At 42.5% G+C, this 18761-nt stretch overlaps 1 protein-coding gene across 4 annotated transcripts in view; it reads right to left on the reverse strand.

The window, feature by feature from the left end:
- Positions 1-18761, reverse strand: part of LOC128874846 (protein phosphatase PP2A 55 kDa regulatory subunit) — a 39513-nt gene that overhangs the window by 8292 nt on the left and 12460 nt on the right. The window contains exons 1-2 of one of the 4 annotated variants that reach the window (XM_054119957.1): positions 6569-6790; positions 4367-4679 (exon numbers count right to left, since the gene is read on the reverse strand). In XM_054119957.1, the coding sequence (XP_053975932.1) occupies positions 4367-4451 (85 nt within the window). In that variant the 5' untranslated portion in view covers positions 4452-4679; positions 6569-6790. Of the gene's footprint in view, positions 1-389; positions 715-2698; positions 2912-4366; positions 4680-6568; positions 6791-18761 lie in introns of those variants that run through there. The other 3 variants (XM_054119956.1, XM_054119954.1, XM_054119955.1) reach the window with 3 other exon arrangements.

The following is an 18761-nucleotide window of genomic DNA, read 5'->3' on the forward strand; positions in this document are numbered from 1 at the left end:
AAAACCAAACGAATGGTTCGTTACGTTCTTATCTAAATTTCATAGAAAAATACGAACAAGCATGAATGTAAACAAATCGTGCAAACTTATACTGTAAGTATTTATAGGATAATACAATAAATGTATTTGATATACATTAATATTTATGTTACTTGTATTCGATTTATGTTCTCCGTTGAAATAGTCGAAATAACGAAAATCGTAATGGTAAATCATTGGTTGGATCACACAACAACGAACTACTATAATTTATCGATTTTCAAGAGATGCTCACGGAAGATTAGTTCGAATGGAAAGGAAAATGATTCGATGATTAGCGCAATGAACATATCTATTACTAAATCGATATGAATCGACGCAGTGAACGTGTGTTAAAAGAAAGGTTTTACCTAGGAGTTCCGTGAGTTTCTCGTGCAGTTCGTCCAGGGAGGAAAACAGAGGCACGTCCCTGGACAAGTGTGAAAAATTCTTAGTCGAGCGAAAGTCTGCCATCGACCGGTCCATTTTTAGCGAAGCTAAAACGACTTCGATCTATGAAAAGTATTCCTTCTCCTGTTTCGATTTCTACTTGGGAAAACGATCGACGAATTTCGAACAAGCGGGGTTCACACCTCGTCAAACTCGAAACGCGTCGCACACTCCGAACGCGTTCAAAAGCGAAAAGTCATTGTTTCGCTTTGGTAGATCTCGTCGATACATTCTCGGTACGGTCTCGGCGTCCGGCATGCACTGAATATTAATACGACTTTTCCCCGATGCGGATCGATCATCGAGCATTTTGCACCCAAAGTTTTCCAATGAAACACCGACTCGTTGTTCTACTAAAAAATACGAGCACGAGCATCCGTTCTCAGAACCAAAGATCGTCGATCGATCGTGAAATATCTTCGATCCACTTTACTGACTCTTCATTTGCCACGAAAAATGGCGTTCTTCCGTCGATTGCCTGATCATTTATGTTAATAAATCACAAACACGCGTCGATATTTGCTCACCCGATCCTGTCTTGAATTTAAAAGACGGAGTGGCAATTATTTCAAAAATAGAGTACGAGGGAAGGGTAACTATTCTTTACTAGTCAGTTTCTAATAGAATTTATTTTTCCAGAAGATTTCAACGAGAAAGAAATAGTTACCTCCACCTAGTATTATGTATTTAGCGTACAGCCAGGTGCCAATCAACTAGTTGAAGCCACCAGCAAGTTTGTGTAAAGGACGTAGTTTCAATTGGATACGCGAAAGCATAGAATTCAAATTCTAATCACAACGTGTACGCATCGAAAGAGAAGACGAGAGTTTCGTGCATGGCCGAAGCCCGTGGCTGGTCTTTCCCGACCAGTTTTCCGAACGAAAGTTGCGCAACGTATCGATACGATTCGCTACACGAACGCACTCTAATTGATTAATTGCTTCTAAACGCATTCAGCGAGAGGATCCGTTCCTTCTTCCTACGTCGATAAACGATCGATTTTCATGCGAGTCGCTCGACCGAACAATTAACTCGAGCTTCAACGGATCGAACAAATAAACCGAGACAAACGGTTGTTTTGTACGGGGCGCGAACGCGTTGGCGAATAGAACGACGCACTGGGACTGTCTCGAAGTGGTACGAAAGTGTACGATGCCCGCACGATACACGAAACTCGCGTTGTCGAACGCGTTAGAGGGAGGATGTTAATGAGTTTGCTCTAACAAGCGTGCATACGCGGCGCAACGTTTACCTCGGCACCGTGTTTGCCGTGAGTCGAGTGCGAGTCTATCCGAAAAATACAAACGAAAAGAGGAACAAGTGGCAATCACGTTGCCGTTTGGGGCGTGAAGGGTCCATTCCCCGATGCACCCTTCGCAGAATCTACAAATGACTCCAATTTACATACGACGGGCTGAGAATCGTACCGTTGCGAAACAAAACAAGAATAAAAAGTTGAGCTACAACACGATTTCGCGGTACACGAAATTCAACGCATATCCTCAAATTTATTAATTAACTCGATACAACTTACATATAATCGTAATTCTGAAATATGGACAATCCTGTTGTTTTCGATCACAGTGTTTTTGATTCAAGGGGATACTTGTATCTCTTCGTTTTATACGTTAATTTAGTAAATTCAATTGTAAAGGCTGACTTCAAAACAGGGAGTCAAAATATATATAAATAATAGCTCGTTTGGGAAAGTTATCATCCTTTAATTTGTGTACACACGGTTAATACTCTTTATTCGATGCCATAGTAGAGGAGGTCAACGCAAAGACGCGTGAAAAAAAAAATATATTAATAAAACCGACTTCCGTAGAAGAAAACAAAGGAAAAACGTTGTATATAAAAAAATATGCTTGGTTTGCCAGTTAACGGCTACTGCTTGGAGTAACGTATGTAGAAGCAAGGAAATATAAACACGGATAACGTACTTCGAACATCATGCGTTATCGTGGCTATATAACATTACTTCTTTTGCCTTCAATCAAAATATTATCAACATTTCCTAATATTTCAAAAATGGCCCAGTCTGGAATAACCCTTAAAACTGCATGCCACCGATTCCCTCGTACCACACGTGCGAATCGACATCGTAAAGTTGTACACGCCGTGTCTTCGTGTTCTCAAACGAGTCGGACGTCGCAAACGACCGTTCGACGACGCCGATCGTTTCGAAAACCGTAACCGTAACCGTTTACAAAGTTCTTTCTTTACTCACAAACGCCGTTCGAGTTCTTCTTCTCGTCGTGAGGTATCATGTCGTCGATATCGCATTCGATGACAGTAAAAGTACCAGGTATATACCTGCGGCATCTAACCCAACCTTGATAATTCATCTTCACGACGATCTTCGAGAAAAGTTTCCCCCGAACGAAGACCGGCTACGAACGCGTGGACATACTGTTGTTATTACTAGGTGACATTGGGGTCCTCGCCTGTGATAAGTGCGATGCCAGACCGAAGCATCGGGCGTCCTCGGACGCCATATTGGATTCCCCCCACTGCCTGACGCACAATACGCGCAAGTCGTACGTGAGCGCGGTACTTAGAGGATCGCGGAAAGAAATTCAGTACCAAGTTGCCGGCAATCGGTTTCACTGAACGTTTTATACGAAAATTTAACGCAGAGCACTATTGTAAGACCACCTGATTACATTTTAACTATTAAAGACAAAAGTACCTAATGTACTTTACGGCCTTCAGGGCCGGCGTGACCTTTTGCGGGGCCTGAATTCACATTTAAATCCTACAGTTAAATTTTACAACGAGGAATTATTTATTTACAAATGCTATATATTTTGCATAAGATGAATATTAAATGATAATACTTTGATGATTTTTGTTCCTCCTTTCAATTTAATCATCGGCTACTAAAAAAATGTCTTGCATCTCAGCAAAAATTGCTTCCATTTGTTAATGGTATTATCATCAGTTAATGGTATTATCGTCTGTAAAAAGTTAATCAAAATCGGTGCCTTTTCGAAATTCAGTAATTTTCGTAGACCGCGGGGCCTTTTAAAACGCGGGATCGGGTTCCGGCGAACGCGCTGAACCTGCCTTGCGCCGGCCCTGCCTATGTACCTATGTCTCTGTGTGTGTACCCCGTTAGTTTTTTAGCGAGAACAGTCTACGAATAACAACAATTACTTCTTGTATGACGTACTTCGATGGATCCTTTGTTGCTCTGCATTTTCTATGTACTACAATATTATAACGAGACTCGCGATATGCTTGATCCCATCGCTAGCGAGAGACGATCAGCCCCGATCGATACGAGACTCGTATTACGAGTAACTTTCGCTCGAGATACTTGTTATGAAACTTTCACGATACATCGCTCTGTATATGCACCTACGAGGCAAGTTCATGCGTTCAATTAACAATTTATTACGCGTATATGCAAGGTTTCGTTCGTACTTGAGAAACGCATTGGACGGGCGCCTGAGGGATGACAACCGTCTCGCCTGCGGTGCACGGAGGGTAGCCGGTTCAAGGAGCAAGGATTCTGTGTGGCTCGCGCGGTTCGAACATCTTTACGCGTCGTTCGTCGCTTGTTTTTTTTTTCTTTACCCAGGCACTTTCATATACTTAACTCTCCGATGTATAAAGTGACTAAGCGACTAATTAGGAATCGAATAAAATTTTTATAATTTTGGTTAAGAAAATTCTGTTTGTTCCATCGTGCGATGAAAACCGTGCACGGTGGCATTTTTTCACGACAGTCTAGCCGTGCCAGACGCTGACTCGTCGTAGGAAAAATTACTGTTTCAGCCGTCAAGCATTTCGAGATGCGAAGGGATTAATAAAGCGTGCCTAGACAGAAGAGGAGAAGAAGAACGACAGGGAAAACCCGAGGGAAAGAAGGGAAGGAAAAAATAGAACTCACCGGCTCTCTTGTTCACGGCGGTATTGATCATGGAACCAAGCTTGGTGAGGCTGGACTGCCTCATGATGTTGGAGGGGCTCTTCATCCGTTTGGACGGTGGTACCGGAAGCGGGGCGGTCTTGGACCTCGCCAGAATGGCACCGTTCCGGCAGTTTCCGTTTGGACTGGAGCCGGGGGGCCGCTGGGGCGGAGCCCCCCATAGACCCACCACCCCTGCGTGACGCGTGGTGATATTTCGCGTACTTCAACCCTTTTCCACCTGTTAGCCTCGCGGTTACCTCCAATTTCAGTCTCCACCTTTGTCTCGGTGCTCCTGGAACAACGAAATCGTTAAATCGTCAGTTTTCAGTCTCCAATTAAATAAAATTAACAAATAAAAAAAGCATACGTCTAACAGTCGAATATCCTATATTATTATTCGACAACTGTACCTGGATAAGAATTTTCGTGATCTCTATATCAAACGTTAAAGGCGGCACGAAATCGTGCAAATATTTATGAAAAAACTCGTCGCGTTTCTATCGTCATCGAGTCAGAACGCGCGTGTCCTCCGCAAAGATTTCCTCTGTAATCCGAACACTTCCACCTGTTGGACCGGTCCAACTATCTCCCGTGCAAATCCTCTTTGCACCACATCATGGCATCTCGAGAACCCGGAAGAACGAGTACTCGTGCGAAGGCCAGTCTCACAGTCTCGTCGGCTTTTGATCTCTTTTAAACACTGTATCGCGTAAGCGTGAAGCACGGGAACGTCAAAGCGACCGGGTTGAAAAGACGCGTGCGTGAATGCGTTTCGTTTTTGGTATGGATGCGCCACCCCAGAGACGAGCGTTCGACGTGTAAATGCATAAATACGATCGCGGAACTGAGAAAAAGGAGGCAACAGGTGTAGCCGAGTGCAACCAGATAGGGATACGAGTGGAAACGATAGAAAGTAAACACGTGGAAGGTGAAAGAATGACGGAGTATTTTTTCAAACTGTTCCAAGCGATGGTCTTTCGTACAATGATGAAAACAGGGGTATCGCGTGACGTTGTAAACTATTGCGTCGATAACGAGGTAAGTGGGTTCTTCTAGATGGCTATTGCCCTGACCGTGAGTCAGCTGACGTCCCCACGTCGGCGGTAGCATTACGAGCCCCCTACGCCTCTGAGTCGTGTTTTCAGCAATTAAAAACTTTGACACGAAACGTCAAACGTAATTTCATCATTCATGGTTTTCAACTCGTCTTGACACGTACAATTGGAGCTCTTTAAAGTTTGTAGAATCTTTTGTCTGTATTCTATTCGGAGGACATCCAGGAAACAAGGATACATTACGTTGTCCCAAAAGTTTCTTTCGCTTTATTAATAAGTAATACATGCACGATATTTTATGTTTTATGTTACATTACTGAATTGTGCACGATTCATTTTGCTCCGTTACTGTTACAATATAAATATCTATGAAATTAGATTGTCTAATTAAATTAGATTTATATAAACACGACCACATAAAATAATTGAGTGCAACTCGCGAAAGAAACTTTCGGGACAACCTAATATATACAATTTTTTCATGCGTTATCGTATTTCGTTCAACGTAAAATATTTTTGCATTATTTGAATAAAGTGTCTCTAAAACTAGTCATTTGTCCCATCGCGATAGAAATAGTTACGAATGAACTTCATTTATACGAACATAATCGTGTTCAGCCTCGGATATACGAGGTCGTTGCTGAGCCCAATACCCTCTAGCCCCCCATGGCTGAAGCTAGTACTCCCTAATTAACCCTTTGCACTCGAGGACTTTTTTTCCGGTGTCTACCAGCAACTCGAGATGCTTCCTTAGCATTCTATTGCCACGAATGCTAAGGTTAGATTTACTTCGAAAATCAGATCTCTAATTCGAGATTTGAGAATCAGGTCACCTTTGCCTCACCGACAATCATTTTATTGACACTTGATTGACTAAACAAACATTACTGTTTGGTTGATTTGCTGCGTCAAACCCAGTGGTACCGACAATCACCTCTCGAGTGCAAAGCGTTAACCCTTAACCCTTCTATTACCTAAACCATGGTCGAGTGCGGAGGTTCATAGTGAAGGGCTCATGGATAGCTAGTGAACTTCTATTATATGAACTATTCGGTTATCAGAACTGCCTTCCTATTCATATAACAGGTTCCACTGTACACTACTTATTTATTTCTACGCAAATTACCTTCATGTCTCGATCTCCAACTACCTGACGTCTACAAATTTTCCATCGAGTGTTACCGCGTCAACGACTGGAGGTTTCATCGAAAGCGACGTCAGGCGCCGTGGTGTTAAAGAGAACAGTAAAGAATGCGCGGATAAACGGACGCGCAAGTTCTAAAACACAACTAGCAACCTTGCCCGAAAGAAGTCGAGGAGACGAGACCAACGCACGTTCGCGAAACCGAGGGCACCGCGTGCAACTGATTAACCGGCCTCGAATAAGCGACGCGTACCCAACCTCGGCATTATGCCGACGAGATTACTGCTACACCGAGTCTTCTGCGTCACGTGGCCCATCATTCGACGGAATCGACGGACGCGATCGCGCAGCGACCCGGGGTCGACGGAAATTGGAATTCGGTTAACGTCACCCATCGATCCACCTCGCCCGAGACGCCTTCGTAAACAAACCCATCGTTATTGACTGCGACGTCGACGAAAGGAACTCTCATCCGTTACGTTTTATTTTCACTTACTTTCTATCGCTTGGCGCACACATTTCTCGATTCAATTTTGAATGAGCACAACGAGAAAAAGACACGAGTATACAAAATAGAGAATTTTTAATGATTTTTTTCAGACATACAGCGACACGTTAACCGTGTCTATTCAATCTTTCGCTATCGTTCGTTCCCCCCAAGCTCTTCCTCGATCGGAAGCGCAACGTTTAGAAATCGAGAGAGAAGGTTCGCGAATGATCCGAGTAACGAATTTTATCAATATCCATGGTATTACTGTATCTTTCGTCGAGCAAACAAGAATTCGACAGAGTCGATAAGCGTCCGAAAACTTGGCGTTCTTTAATCCCCCGACTACTGTCGCGAATGATTACTGTCGTCAAGTGACATGATCCGTAATAACAAAGATACTCGCGTAATCCAGAAGTCGCGTGTACCAGCGGCACAAGTATCATTCGCATAAACTACGTCGTAATCGGATTACGTCCTGTGAGGCTGTTGGTGCCGTCATTTGTATCTACGTACATATTTACCGCGGCACCAATTTGTACCACCAGCTCGTTCACGTGGTTCCAACATTTGCCATACGATAAAACTGATCGTTCGGGACGATGACGCGCGTCTACATACATACGGAGCCTCCAAAGGTAATACCTTTGTTTTTCACCCACGGATCGTTCGTTAATGAGGCGATCAATCGCGCGATGCGATTAAACACCCGGGATGCCTCTGCGAGTCTCGAGATAGCCCTTGACTTCCTTTCCTCCGTGGCAGAGGCGGGCGAAACTTTATTCGAACAACAGATGGCGAATAAGAACAGCGTATCTATACATTTAACAGAATAAGAAAAATCTTGCGACAGCTGCATTACGCAGAGCACGTGTCCCAAAGTAGACAAGTTAAGTATCATTCGAGAAGTCTTGGCTTAAAGTTGTTTGAGAACTTCGTCGACGCGAACACATGTACGAATACGAAATGATGTATCTTTGAAAAGAGGTTACCGTGACATGGTTCCGTAACAACGTACGTGTACAAACAAAATTTGTTCCTAAATTAAAGAATGTCAGCTAGATACGAAAGACACTTTCAACCCTACAGAGAGCATCGATGCGCATACGCATTGCCCGCATTTTTCTTTGATAGTTCATTATACAACAGCATTAACAACAACTTATGTGGCGTTCCTAACAGAAACAAGACATCTACGTTGTAAAAAAAGTCACAGCACCATTGAAGATAATTATTTTTGCACCAAATCCGTTTGCTCCGATATGAAAAATTGCGCAAACTGTTAACGTCGAGAGGAGCCTAAAGAATACGTACTAAGAATAGATTTTGATCCAGAGTCGCAGTCAGTCTGTACACTGGAACGAACGCAGCGGAATTAATGTACCTTCAGGAATGGAGCAAGGTTAAATCTTTACCGCTAATCACTGCTGCCGGTTAATCTCGCAATTTAAACGCGTTTAAGGTCACCGAGCTAATCCGCGATTGGATCAAATTCCCACATTAAACGATCTTCTCGACTCTCCAGACGCTCGCTCGAAAGGGATATTGTTTGAATAAATAATTCTTCGGTCGCGAGAACCAAATTCCTGCTTACTAACGACTCGGTCTCGTTCGCGAGGAACGCAACATTTTGTCCGAGGATAAGACAGCTCGCTCCTAACATGTCGGAAAGAGTGTTTCGCGACTATGGATTTGCGAGGACGAGCAGGAAGGGTGGCCGCAGACGGGTGGTAGTTTGTTAAACTGGCGAGCTGTACACGGTGGCTGGAGCTCCCTGGCGTTTGGCCAGAAAATTTTCCGGCTAGCTCTTAAGCTCGAAATTCCTTTTGCGTACGAACACGCACCATCTCCTTCGAGGTCGTTGTACTCGCTTGGGGTGATTTCGACCAGACACTAGCGAAGTTCTCATCTGGATACGAATTTCGAAAATCGAAGAAAAGATGAAGAACATGTCTGTTACTTCGTTAAAGGAACATCGAAATTTTAACACGTTGGTCGCCACGTCATTCAGAAATGCTTGACGGGACTTTTCATTATGGAACTAAAGAAATTCATTCCAAAGGTGAGACAATAACGAAAATAAATCTGGACAGGATTTATAAATTTGGCGACGTTACAAAATCAAATATTACGACAAGTGTTAAATTATTTAATATTCGATAATCTTGAGACAAACTTTTAACTCTGCAGAAATTTCTACGAGTTTTAGCCTGGCAGCCAACGCGTTAAGTATGAAACGAGATACTTTGCGATGAATCGAATTAAAAACTTTCCTTTGCTATTTTTTTTTTATTTGATATCAATGAATGTTCACCGATGCTTGCAAGATCTGTTGCCGCTGCATATTTGGAAACATTGGCAAGCATAAAAATTTCATCGAGAATAGATGTCTACATGTTGATTTTATTCGTGATTACGAATCATTTGAATAAAGTGTTACCCTCGTCTGGCTGCGACTTGCAGACGGTAACGATCGAATCGAGACACGACGTGAAAATGGCTGGGAGAAATTTCGGCGTGCTCCTAAATATTGACGTCCTAAAAGCGTGGCTACGCTTTATTTATGCTCTCTAGACGGGCGTGACTTTGGTCTGGCAATTAAGCGAGTTAAATTTGGATTAAGATTTAAAGATCGATTTGCATTTTCATTCGTAAAGTAGTTACTTTCGGTTATATTTTCTAATTCCTTTCTTGTGTAAGGAAAGTTGGCGAAGTAGTGAAAATACATAATCTGAATTCGGTTGAAAACTACCTCGCTGTGTTTGGCGAACTTGGATCGATAAAGAAACGATTAGATTGCGGTTAAATAGTTACAAGGAGAAACGACGAAATGCTGGCGAGATAGTTAAATACCAAAGTCACCGTTTGGCTTGAACTTTTAGGTGGCGCCTTCCGTCTCTTTTCTCTTTATTTCTTGATTAAAAATTCTCGTCAGAGAAGAATGAGAACGATGACAGTAATGACGGCCGCGCGACAGACGCGGAGGTGGAGGACGTGGCCGACTATAAAAGTTTTCCTCGCTCTGCTTTATTCCAATTCGTTGCTCTAAAACTATCTGAAGTCGTTCCGAAACAGACATTCTAATTTGTCATATTCTAATTAACCGTTTCTCCCGCCTCGACGAGTCTAGTTGTCGCGGGAGGTATTTACAAATTTAACGGTCCCAGACGCAGACGTAGACCCAATTCGTCGCGTCGGCTAATTGCACCGACAATTGAACGACAATCCAGTTTTGTTCGTCGCTTTTGAGAATCAAAGCAACCAGCACAAAAGGCACTTAAACAGGCTGTGCACGGTCGTGCAAGCGCAACAAAACGAATTCCTGTTTTTTTTTTTCATCGGTCGAGAGCAGTCGCAATCGATAATCGTGCATGTACAGGGTTTGACCTTTCACTCGACACCTTTAATTATTACGCTGCGACGAGAGACGATCCAAACATTCGACCAGGGACTAACTATGCTTTCTCTTGCAGTACTTGCGTCGAACCTGAACGAATTTTAAATATAGATAATAAATAACAAAGAACAAATGAAAATAAAATTGCGATTTATCTTTTTTATCTCATAGATATTACTTCGATAACGCCACAAATAATTTATCATATTTGTTGGGATATTGACTATAATTCAACATTTTATTTTACTAACAAAATTAATGTACCGAGAATATATGTACAATGTATATGTATCTGTCACTGCAGAATAACGAAAGAGAAAGTTTAAATTATGGCCAGGCCTCTCAAGTGCCTGAGATATGTATACTGCTAGAAAATTTTGTCTACCTTTTTCTTAAAACGTTTGTCAGTTAGTCTTGAGCAGCTCCACGTAGAGAAAAGATCTCAGCTTATCCGTAACATTTTAGTAATAAAATCAGAACTTTTAATTAGTAAATTTAGTATTTCATTATTTCGTTATTCTCTCTTTCCAATAATAATCAAGTAATTAAGTAATTCGTTCGTCGAGGCTTGTCATTATCATTCCCGTCCAGTTTATCATACAACTCCTCGTCCCTCGACCTTGAAAAGGGGTCAGCCATGAGAAAGCGAAGGCTACTATACAGAAACGCAATCACTCCTCGCGGATTCAGCACGTGGCACTCGCATGGGTGGTGCGCCAGCAATTTTCATTTATTAAACCAGAACTGGAAATACCGTACGCGACGCATACGTCCCCGTGTGCTGAATTCTACGCAAAGATCGATCGCTCCTGGGCGTTCCCTTCAAGTACACCGATTAAGATTTCCATTAAAGAAGCAATTACTCGCTAATATAATCGCTGGCAGCTGAAAAGTCTCCATCGACGAAACGTTGCGACTCTTTTCTTCAACGGAGAAGATCCCGATGAACGTTTCACCGATATCCTGTATTCCATTTTCGACGTTTAAAGGCGATTTCAACAAATGAAAATGCAATTTTGATTCCTCGTTAAGCGACATTTAACGAAAACGTGGTAAAAGTTCAAGAGATGTTTGTACGTGGAAAGAAAGATGATTTGGACCGAGGCGTTTCTTGTTATGGCCTGGTCAAGATAGAGTAACCATCTTCTGCGAAGAGTATGGCGCGCAGCGTCGCGGAGGAACATGCACGTATTAAAAAATAACGCGAATAGCGAAGGGACCCCGAGGCCAACACACATGGACGTCCTTCTAGAATACTGGGTCAACGCTCAATGTTAAAGGGATCATATGAAAGCGTACCAGTAGGCCATCCCAATGAATCCGTACGACCGCGAGGCGTGCGTTTTTGTAGGCTTTCAATAGTCCTCCTCGTACGCATTTTCCGGAAATAAGCGACTGCTGTCTCGCGAGAATCAACAACTCAACGAATCGCCGAAACAGTCGCGAACAAATTTTCCCATTCTTCTTTCATTGTTCCGTTACGTCAACTCGTCCCTGCCAGACTAAAATTCGTGAAAATTTTGTCTCGATACCGTCGAAGATTAGGTAATTTTTCATCGATCGTAGTATTCAATTTTTTAACCTCTCCAAACTCGTAAAGCCTATCCAGGTTTATTTCCGTTATCGCCTCACTTTTGGAATTCATTTTTTTACTTCTATAACAAAAAGGTCCTGTCATCCATTTCTGAGCGACGCGGCGACCAACGTGTTAAATTAGTTCGAAAATACTAGCAAGTAAGACAGAGGCAGCCAGTCGTCAACGCACACGTGTGCACGCATAGAAATTACCGCGTAAATGAAGAAAAGCACTCTGTTTTATTGTACCCCACTTTTTTTTTTTTATCTTCCATCTACTTATTAAGAAAACATTCAGCTTCCATTCTAAAGATGATTGCGAACGCGCTTACGGTAATTGCTTGTTCAGACTTCGCGAAATTTTGGAAATTCTCAAGATGGGATTTTCGGGAACTGGTGGCCGTTATCACTTCGGCTATCGACGGTATGTCGAGAGCATTTCCATATTGCTTCGACCGAAAGTTCCAGCGTTTCTCGCATCGTTACTGGACGAGTTGTCACCGACAGTTCGCAACATCCTCTCCGGGTACGGGGTAAAGTTAAATCGAGAACGGATAGGGGCTTAGACGAGTTATTCAATTGACGGAAATTCGCGACAGGGCACGAGTAGCGTAGCCCGAACTTTGCGTACGAGATGTTCTAGAATTCGTTCTGGTTATATCCTGTTACAAACCAACGTTTATCCATTAATCCTGTAGCCGATGAACTCCAACTAACAGACCTCTCAGTTATCCCCCAGTATTCGTTCATTCTACGCCTTATCCTGCTTCCATATGTACGAATTATTTAATACTACAACGTATTTTGTGTCGTAATTGTAATCATTTTATTATATCGCTCCTGTTTGTTTTTCTTTTTTTTTTTTGGTTTTTTTTTTAACCAGAAATGTCTAGTTGGGGGCGAGCTGTCGACCGATATGACACACGGCCAAGAAATTATGCTTTCCAGGACAAAATTCCGTTCGAACGTCACGAACTTATTCATCAAGCGAGTGTAAGTGTCCATCAAAGAACGAGTCCATCTTCGAGTAACCCGATTTCAGCTTGTTCGGGACAAAAGAGGGAAAAAAGGCTAACAACGAAGACCCGTGACTTCGAGACGGTCGCGAAACGGTCCGAGACGCCTGTGTGGGTGGGCTTTTATTTTTCGGCTGACGCTTGTAAGTGGTTAGAGGCGGCTTTTATATATACACAGGGATGAGCTTCTGCGCTGTCAGCGAAGTAGGAGGCTCGGCGCTGCCTGCCAGTTACTATGCAAGCCAGTGGCCTAGATAATTCGAGTGCTGGATCTTGTACTACTACTTACTCGAGTGTCGTCTGCTCGTTTCCGTAACCGTAGTATAAATATTTCCTAACTGTTTCCGAAATTTCGTTACCAGTCTCCCTTGCTATCCGTCGACCAACGGAACCTCTCGTCCAGTGCTACGAATAATTATACGCTCGAGAGATCGCGAGCAACTCTGACACCCGTCAAATTTTGTACGCTCGCTTTGTTTGATATTTAATACGACGATATTGCAGTATTTTGTGTAATGTCGGGTATATTCGTCTATATGTATATGTATACATGTCTTTAATGGGGATGAAGGGATCTAAATGAAGCCAGTATTAAACGAAACAAAAGTATTTAATTAAAATAAAAGAATTAAAAAAAAAAAAGGTTTTAAAGCGATGTTCTTCGATTCACATTTTCAGTTCGACTGCCTCTCATCTCTCGGTTGTTATTTGACCAACCGTCCGCGCTTCTCGCATCCTGCAGTCCTTTCATTCACACGGCACGCACTCTAACACTATTACGCTCATCCTTCATACATAAGCGAATACATATGTACATATAGCCGTCTTTTTGATCCATTATCTTAAAGATTACTCTGTGTGCACGCCATTATTTAACTATTATTTAATTTAGTCAAACTTCTTCGATAGAGGGTACGAATATTTATGGGATCGACTGTATATCTCCCTCAACGTTCGGGTAATTTTTACAGCGGGCCGTTTCATACCTCGTGTTTATCATGCTTATAGCGACAGCTCGTAATAGTATCCGCGGAAACAAAATCCCAGCAATTAACCTACTTTAACCTATCAGTTAACCGATTCCTACGAGGGTCGTTTTAAATGGATACGAAGATTAGCTCCGACGGGAAAAGGGAATCATTTGCAATCCGACCAGACACGAGCGATAAAGTTGACGAAACCGCGTCGACGAAATTGAATGAGTGCGTATCCTTGTACGCCGGGACACTCTCTGACGCTGTCAACGAACTAATTATAAGGGAAGCAGTCTGCTGCCAATTACCGCCCAAGCCGCTGACCCAGATACTCCGAGTGGTGTACGCAGGTACACGACACGTATCGCGCAACGTGCATTAAATTAGCAAAAAGGAGAAGAAAAAAAAAAGAAGAGAAAGAAAGTCCTCGGGTTCGTACGCTAAGCTGAAAGCGGTTAGCTATCTCGAAAAATTCAGGCTTTCCAGGGTCCCTTCCAGCATTCCATAATTAAACAAAGTAAACGTGGTATCGATTATTGCAGACGCACCGCGAGGCAATTTTTAACTAAATTCCAGACACGATATGTAGGAAGATGTACAGAACGTAGATTGTATAAGACGCGAGTAAAATTCACATCTAGACGGAAATTTCGAATGACAAACAGAGCAAGAATATGACGCAGGGTTGGCGGATTGGTGAACGATCCTAGTTATTCATCGACCGTCGAGTATCGCGACAACGGATGAATCGTGGCGAGTGTTCGCGACAGGAATACGAAATGCGAGCGAGACGGGTGAAGAAAAGCTTGTCTAGAGAAATAACAGGTGGGTCATAGTTGCGACAGTTGGAGGTCAAAGTATCGGGTTGGCGAGTAACGAAGTGATTAGCGTGCAGCGCGTCGTCGTCGACAAGAGTCCGTTGTCAGCAGCTGACGTTACACCGACGCGACGCGACGGGGGTAGGCGAGAGAGCTGGTCTCGAGATCGAGGGTTGATAGAACTTTGCGAGCTTTCCACGGATTTCTAGTGCCCCTCTCCTCCGTCTGAAGGTGTGTCTTGTCTATCTTCTCTGCCTACCGTGCTACGCGCCAACTCGCCTTCGAAGGAGGACCTTTCGGATCAATAGGTCGTGGCTTTATTGACTCGCGAAACCGCGTGCCAAAGAAACGCAGAGCGCCCGGCTAGCAACCGGTTAATGCGCGTCGGACGCAATTACGTTGCACTTCGAACGAGGGCCCTCGGTCCCTATTGTTTAAACTCGACGAAACGAAGTAGCAAGACTGAAGTTGAACTCAAGGAATATACCACCAGGACGCTGCCACCCCCCTTTTGTTACGCGCCATTTGTAGTCCCGTTAATTGCTGCATCGCTGGCGAGAACATTAGAAGAACTTTCAGCTTTGAAAGTACTCATATTTCATTACAAGGCGGTGCATTAGCGAACGTTTCGCCCCGGCCGCTTTGATAAATCCCACTTTGCAGCGTCCCTACGGTTTAATTTAAATTTCACAAGCTTCGCCGGTTTCGTTTTGCCGAGGCGTTCCATTCGAGCCTGTTCGCGAGGGACCAGCGACAGAAGACAATAGCTTCCCACGGGCGTTCGCCGTTCGACCAACGAAGATACGCGATTAACGAGTGAAACGGAAGGAAGACACCTTGATCATCGTTTCCCAGACTGTTATTCAACGTAAATAGCGAGCAACTGCGAATATTAAAACAACGACACACCTACGGTGGGTATACAGAGTATTCGTACACCGATCAATTTAAAAAAAAAAAAAAAAAAAAAAGTGAAATTGTAATTGATTAACTTCTTTTTTATAAACAATGATATTCTGCATATTTTTGGAAATATTAGGTGGACTGGAAAGTAATGTCGTTTTTGCCGTCTTAAATACTTGTTTATCATTTATCAGCTCATTGATTTTTCTGGCATTGAAAATTTGCACAATAGGTGACGAAAGGCTGCTGACAATGAGGGCGATTATATGAATGAATATAATAACGAATTAAAGATAGAAATTTATTGGAAAGTTTGAATTTAATGTAAAAGAAACGACATTACTTTTCGGCCTACCTAATATCCAGAAGAAATTCAGTACAAAAAGATTAGTTATTTATATAAGTTGCGAAATTAACAAGAAAAAGCAATGAATCGATAGAAACATAGAAGCAATAAGTATCCGTACAATTGTTAACCGAGAAGTACCGCGTAGAATGTTTAATTAACTCCGAAGGTTCCTCGAATGCGACTAGGATTATTCTAACGCGTGTTTACGAAACAAGGGCCTGTCCTATCGAAAATTTGGCCACGTATAACGCCAAGCGACACCGACAACGACCGCTCTATCGAGCAATTTCACGAGTCTGCTTTTTTGAAAGCGAGCCTCGACGAGGGTAATATCCGTGAGTGCGCACTTACGCCGAAACCGAGCACTGACTCAATCAGTGGGTCAAGGAGAACGCCGGTTACGTTCGGAATTCAATTGGTATCGCAGATACATAGGTAGATACCAGGGGAGAGCTGCCAAAATCGTGCCACTTAGGATACTTCGTCTTACGTTTCTTATTTGACACTAATTTGCGAGCTAATTAATATTCCGATTACAATTCAATCTTTACGATTTTTATTGATACACTTTACACTCTGAACCAAAAATAAATATATCGTATCGAGATTGATATTTATGCACAATCACATTTTCACGGATACGGAAAAGCATAATTGGAATTTAAACGAATGCTTGATCTTTACGAGTTTTATTTTTTACGACATTTCGCGGCATTAACCGCGTCTCCTAATTAAGTTCGAGTTTCGATTCACCGTCGGTGTGCATCTGGCATCGATCGAACGAACAAAACTCAATCCGATCGGGTTTCCTCGTTGAACGTTCGCGAAAGGCTGTCGAAAAACGTTGCTTGCTCTCGTTCTACGGTTGACCGTGCGTTTTTAACCCAGTTTAAGGAGGGAAAACAAGCAGAGGACGCGAACAACGGCAACGGTAATATTTTCATTCGGACAGAGTGGCTCGTAGAACGCGACGCGCGTGTCCACGCATAAATTACACCCCGACGATGACTTTTCCCACCCCGTACGGCGCCTTTGAAAAACTTGCGTTCAACGGAGGATAATTAACGAGACGTAAGTAACGAAGCGAGGAAGTACGTTTCGCGGAGAAGAAAATTATGCGCCGTCAGAGTGACGAGAAACGCGCCCTTGCCTTGGTATAGCTTCAACGCTGGAGAAACAATACGTTCGCACTAATATTGTGTAAAAACTTAAAAATAACGTAACTTCAATTTTTTTTTTTTTTTTAAATGCCAGACGACGTCGATTATTATAAGTAAAATCGTCACTGGTTCTCTAACGAAAACATTAATGGTAAAATCTAATTGAATCGCAACGAATCAGCCAGCTCGGTGCAAACGAGAAGATTGTTTAAACATCGGTGAAAAACGTGGCTTCGTCCGCGCGTACTAAGCACTGTCACGTATTTCCACCCGATATTGCGCGCGGAATAAAAAATAAGGCCGGCTAGCAAAGTAAAGAGGAACAATTTTGTGTACGTGTTCGGAAGAGCCAGGAGAACTGTTCATTTTCAAAGTTCCCCCTTGTCCGTTTGTTATTCCTGCGGCTGGCTTCTTTCGACCGTGTTCCGCATGCGTTTCGCGAGTTGCACGCGAATAACGCGCATCCATAAATTATTACCGCGGCCCGTAACGGAATACAAACGTTTCGATTTCCCTGATGACCGATAAACAGCTTCCGAACGCGCGCGAATCGAAATCTCGTTCTGGTGTTTCGAGTTATAAAATGCTTCTAATACGAATTATAAAAACGATGGGAACTACTTTTCAAAGCGAATGGAATCGGGACATTCCTTCGCGAGAAACGTTTTATCTGGATAAATGGATCGCTTCCAGCAATGAACGACGAACGTTACGGACGCAGATTCAATTTTCCAGGCTTCTCGACTCGCCAGATATCTGTATTCGAAAACCAATCGAATAAAACTCTGTTCGTCTGGTACAATGATCCTCGATAGTTGCTGCAATCGTGCAAGATTAACGCTAAACTATCACGATCGGTCAAATGACCGTTTTCAAATTTTTGTACACGGTTCTTATATGCAATATATGAATTATTAGATTGTCCCAAATGTTTCCTTCGCTTTATTAATAAGTAGTACATGCACAATATTTTATGTTTTATGTTACATTACTGAATTGTGCACGATTCATTTTGCTCCATGTTTACTGTTACAACATGAATATCTATGAAATTAGATTGTCTATTTATATAAACACGACCACATAAAATAATTGAGTGCAACTCGCGAAAGAAACTTTCGGGACAATCTAATATATACAATTTTTTCGTGCGTTATTGAATTTCGTTCAACGTAAAATATTTTTGCATTATTCGAATAAAGTGTCTCTAAGACTAGTCATTCGTCCCATCACGATAGAAATATTAGGTGGACTGGAAAGTAATGTCGTTTCTGCGAATCTCGATACTTATTTATCATTCATCGACTCATTGATTTTCACCGATCTGGTAGAAGAAGTTTTGAAGAAACACCAGAACACTATATCGCAAAAGGCTGTTGATAACGAGGGTGATTCCATAATTGATTAAAAATAGAAACTTATTAAGAATGTATTTGTTCGAATTTAATGTAACAGAAATCACATTACTTTTCGGTCCCCGTAATAGTTACGAACGA

This window comes from Hylaeus volcanicus, chromosome 4, assembly GCF_026283585.1.
Source record: "Hylaeus volcanicus isolate JK05 chromosome 4, UHH_iyHylVolc1.0_haploid, whole genome shotgun sequence".
Taxonomy (NCBI): Eukaryota; Metazoa; Arthropoda; class Insecta; order Hymenoptera; family Colletidae; genus Hylaeus; species Hylaeus volcanicus.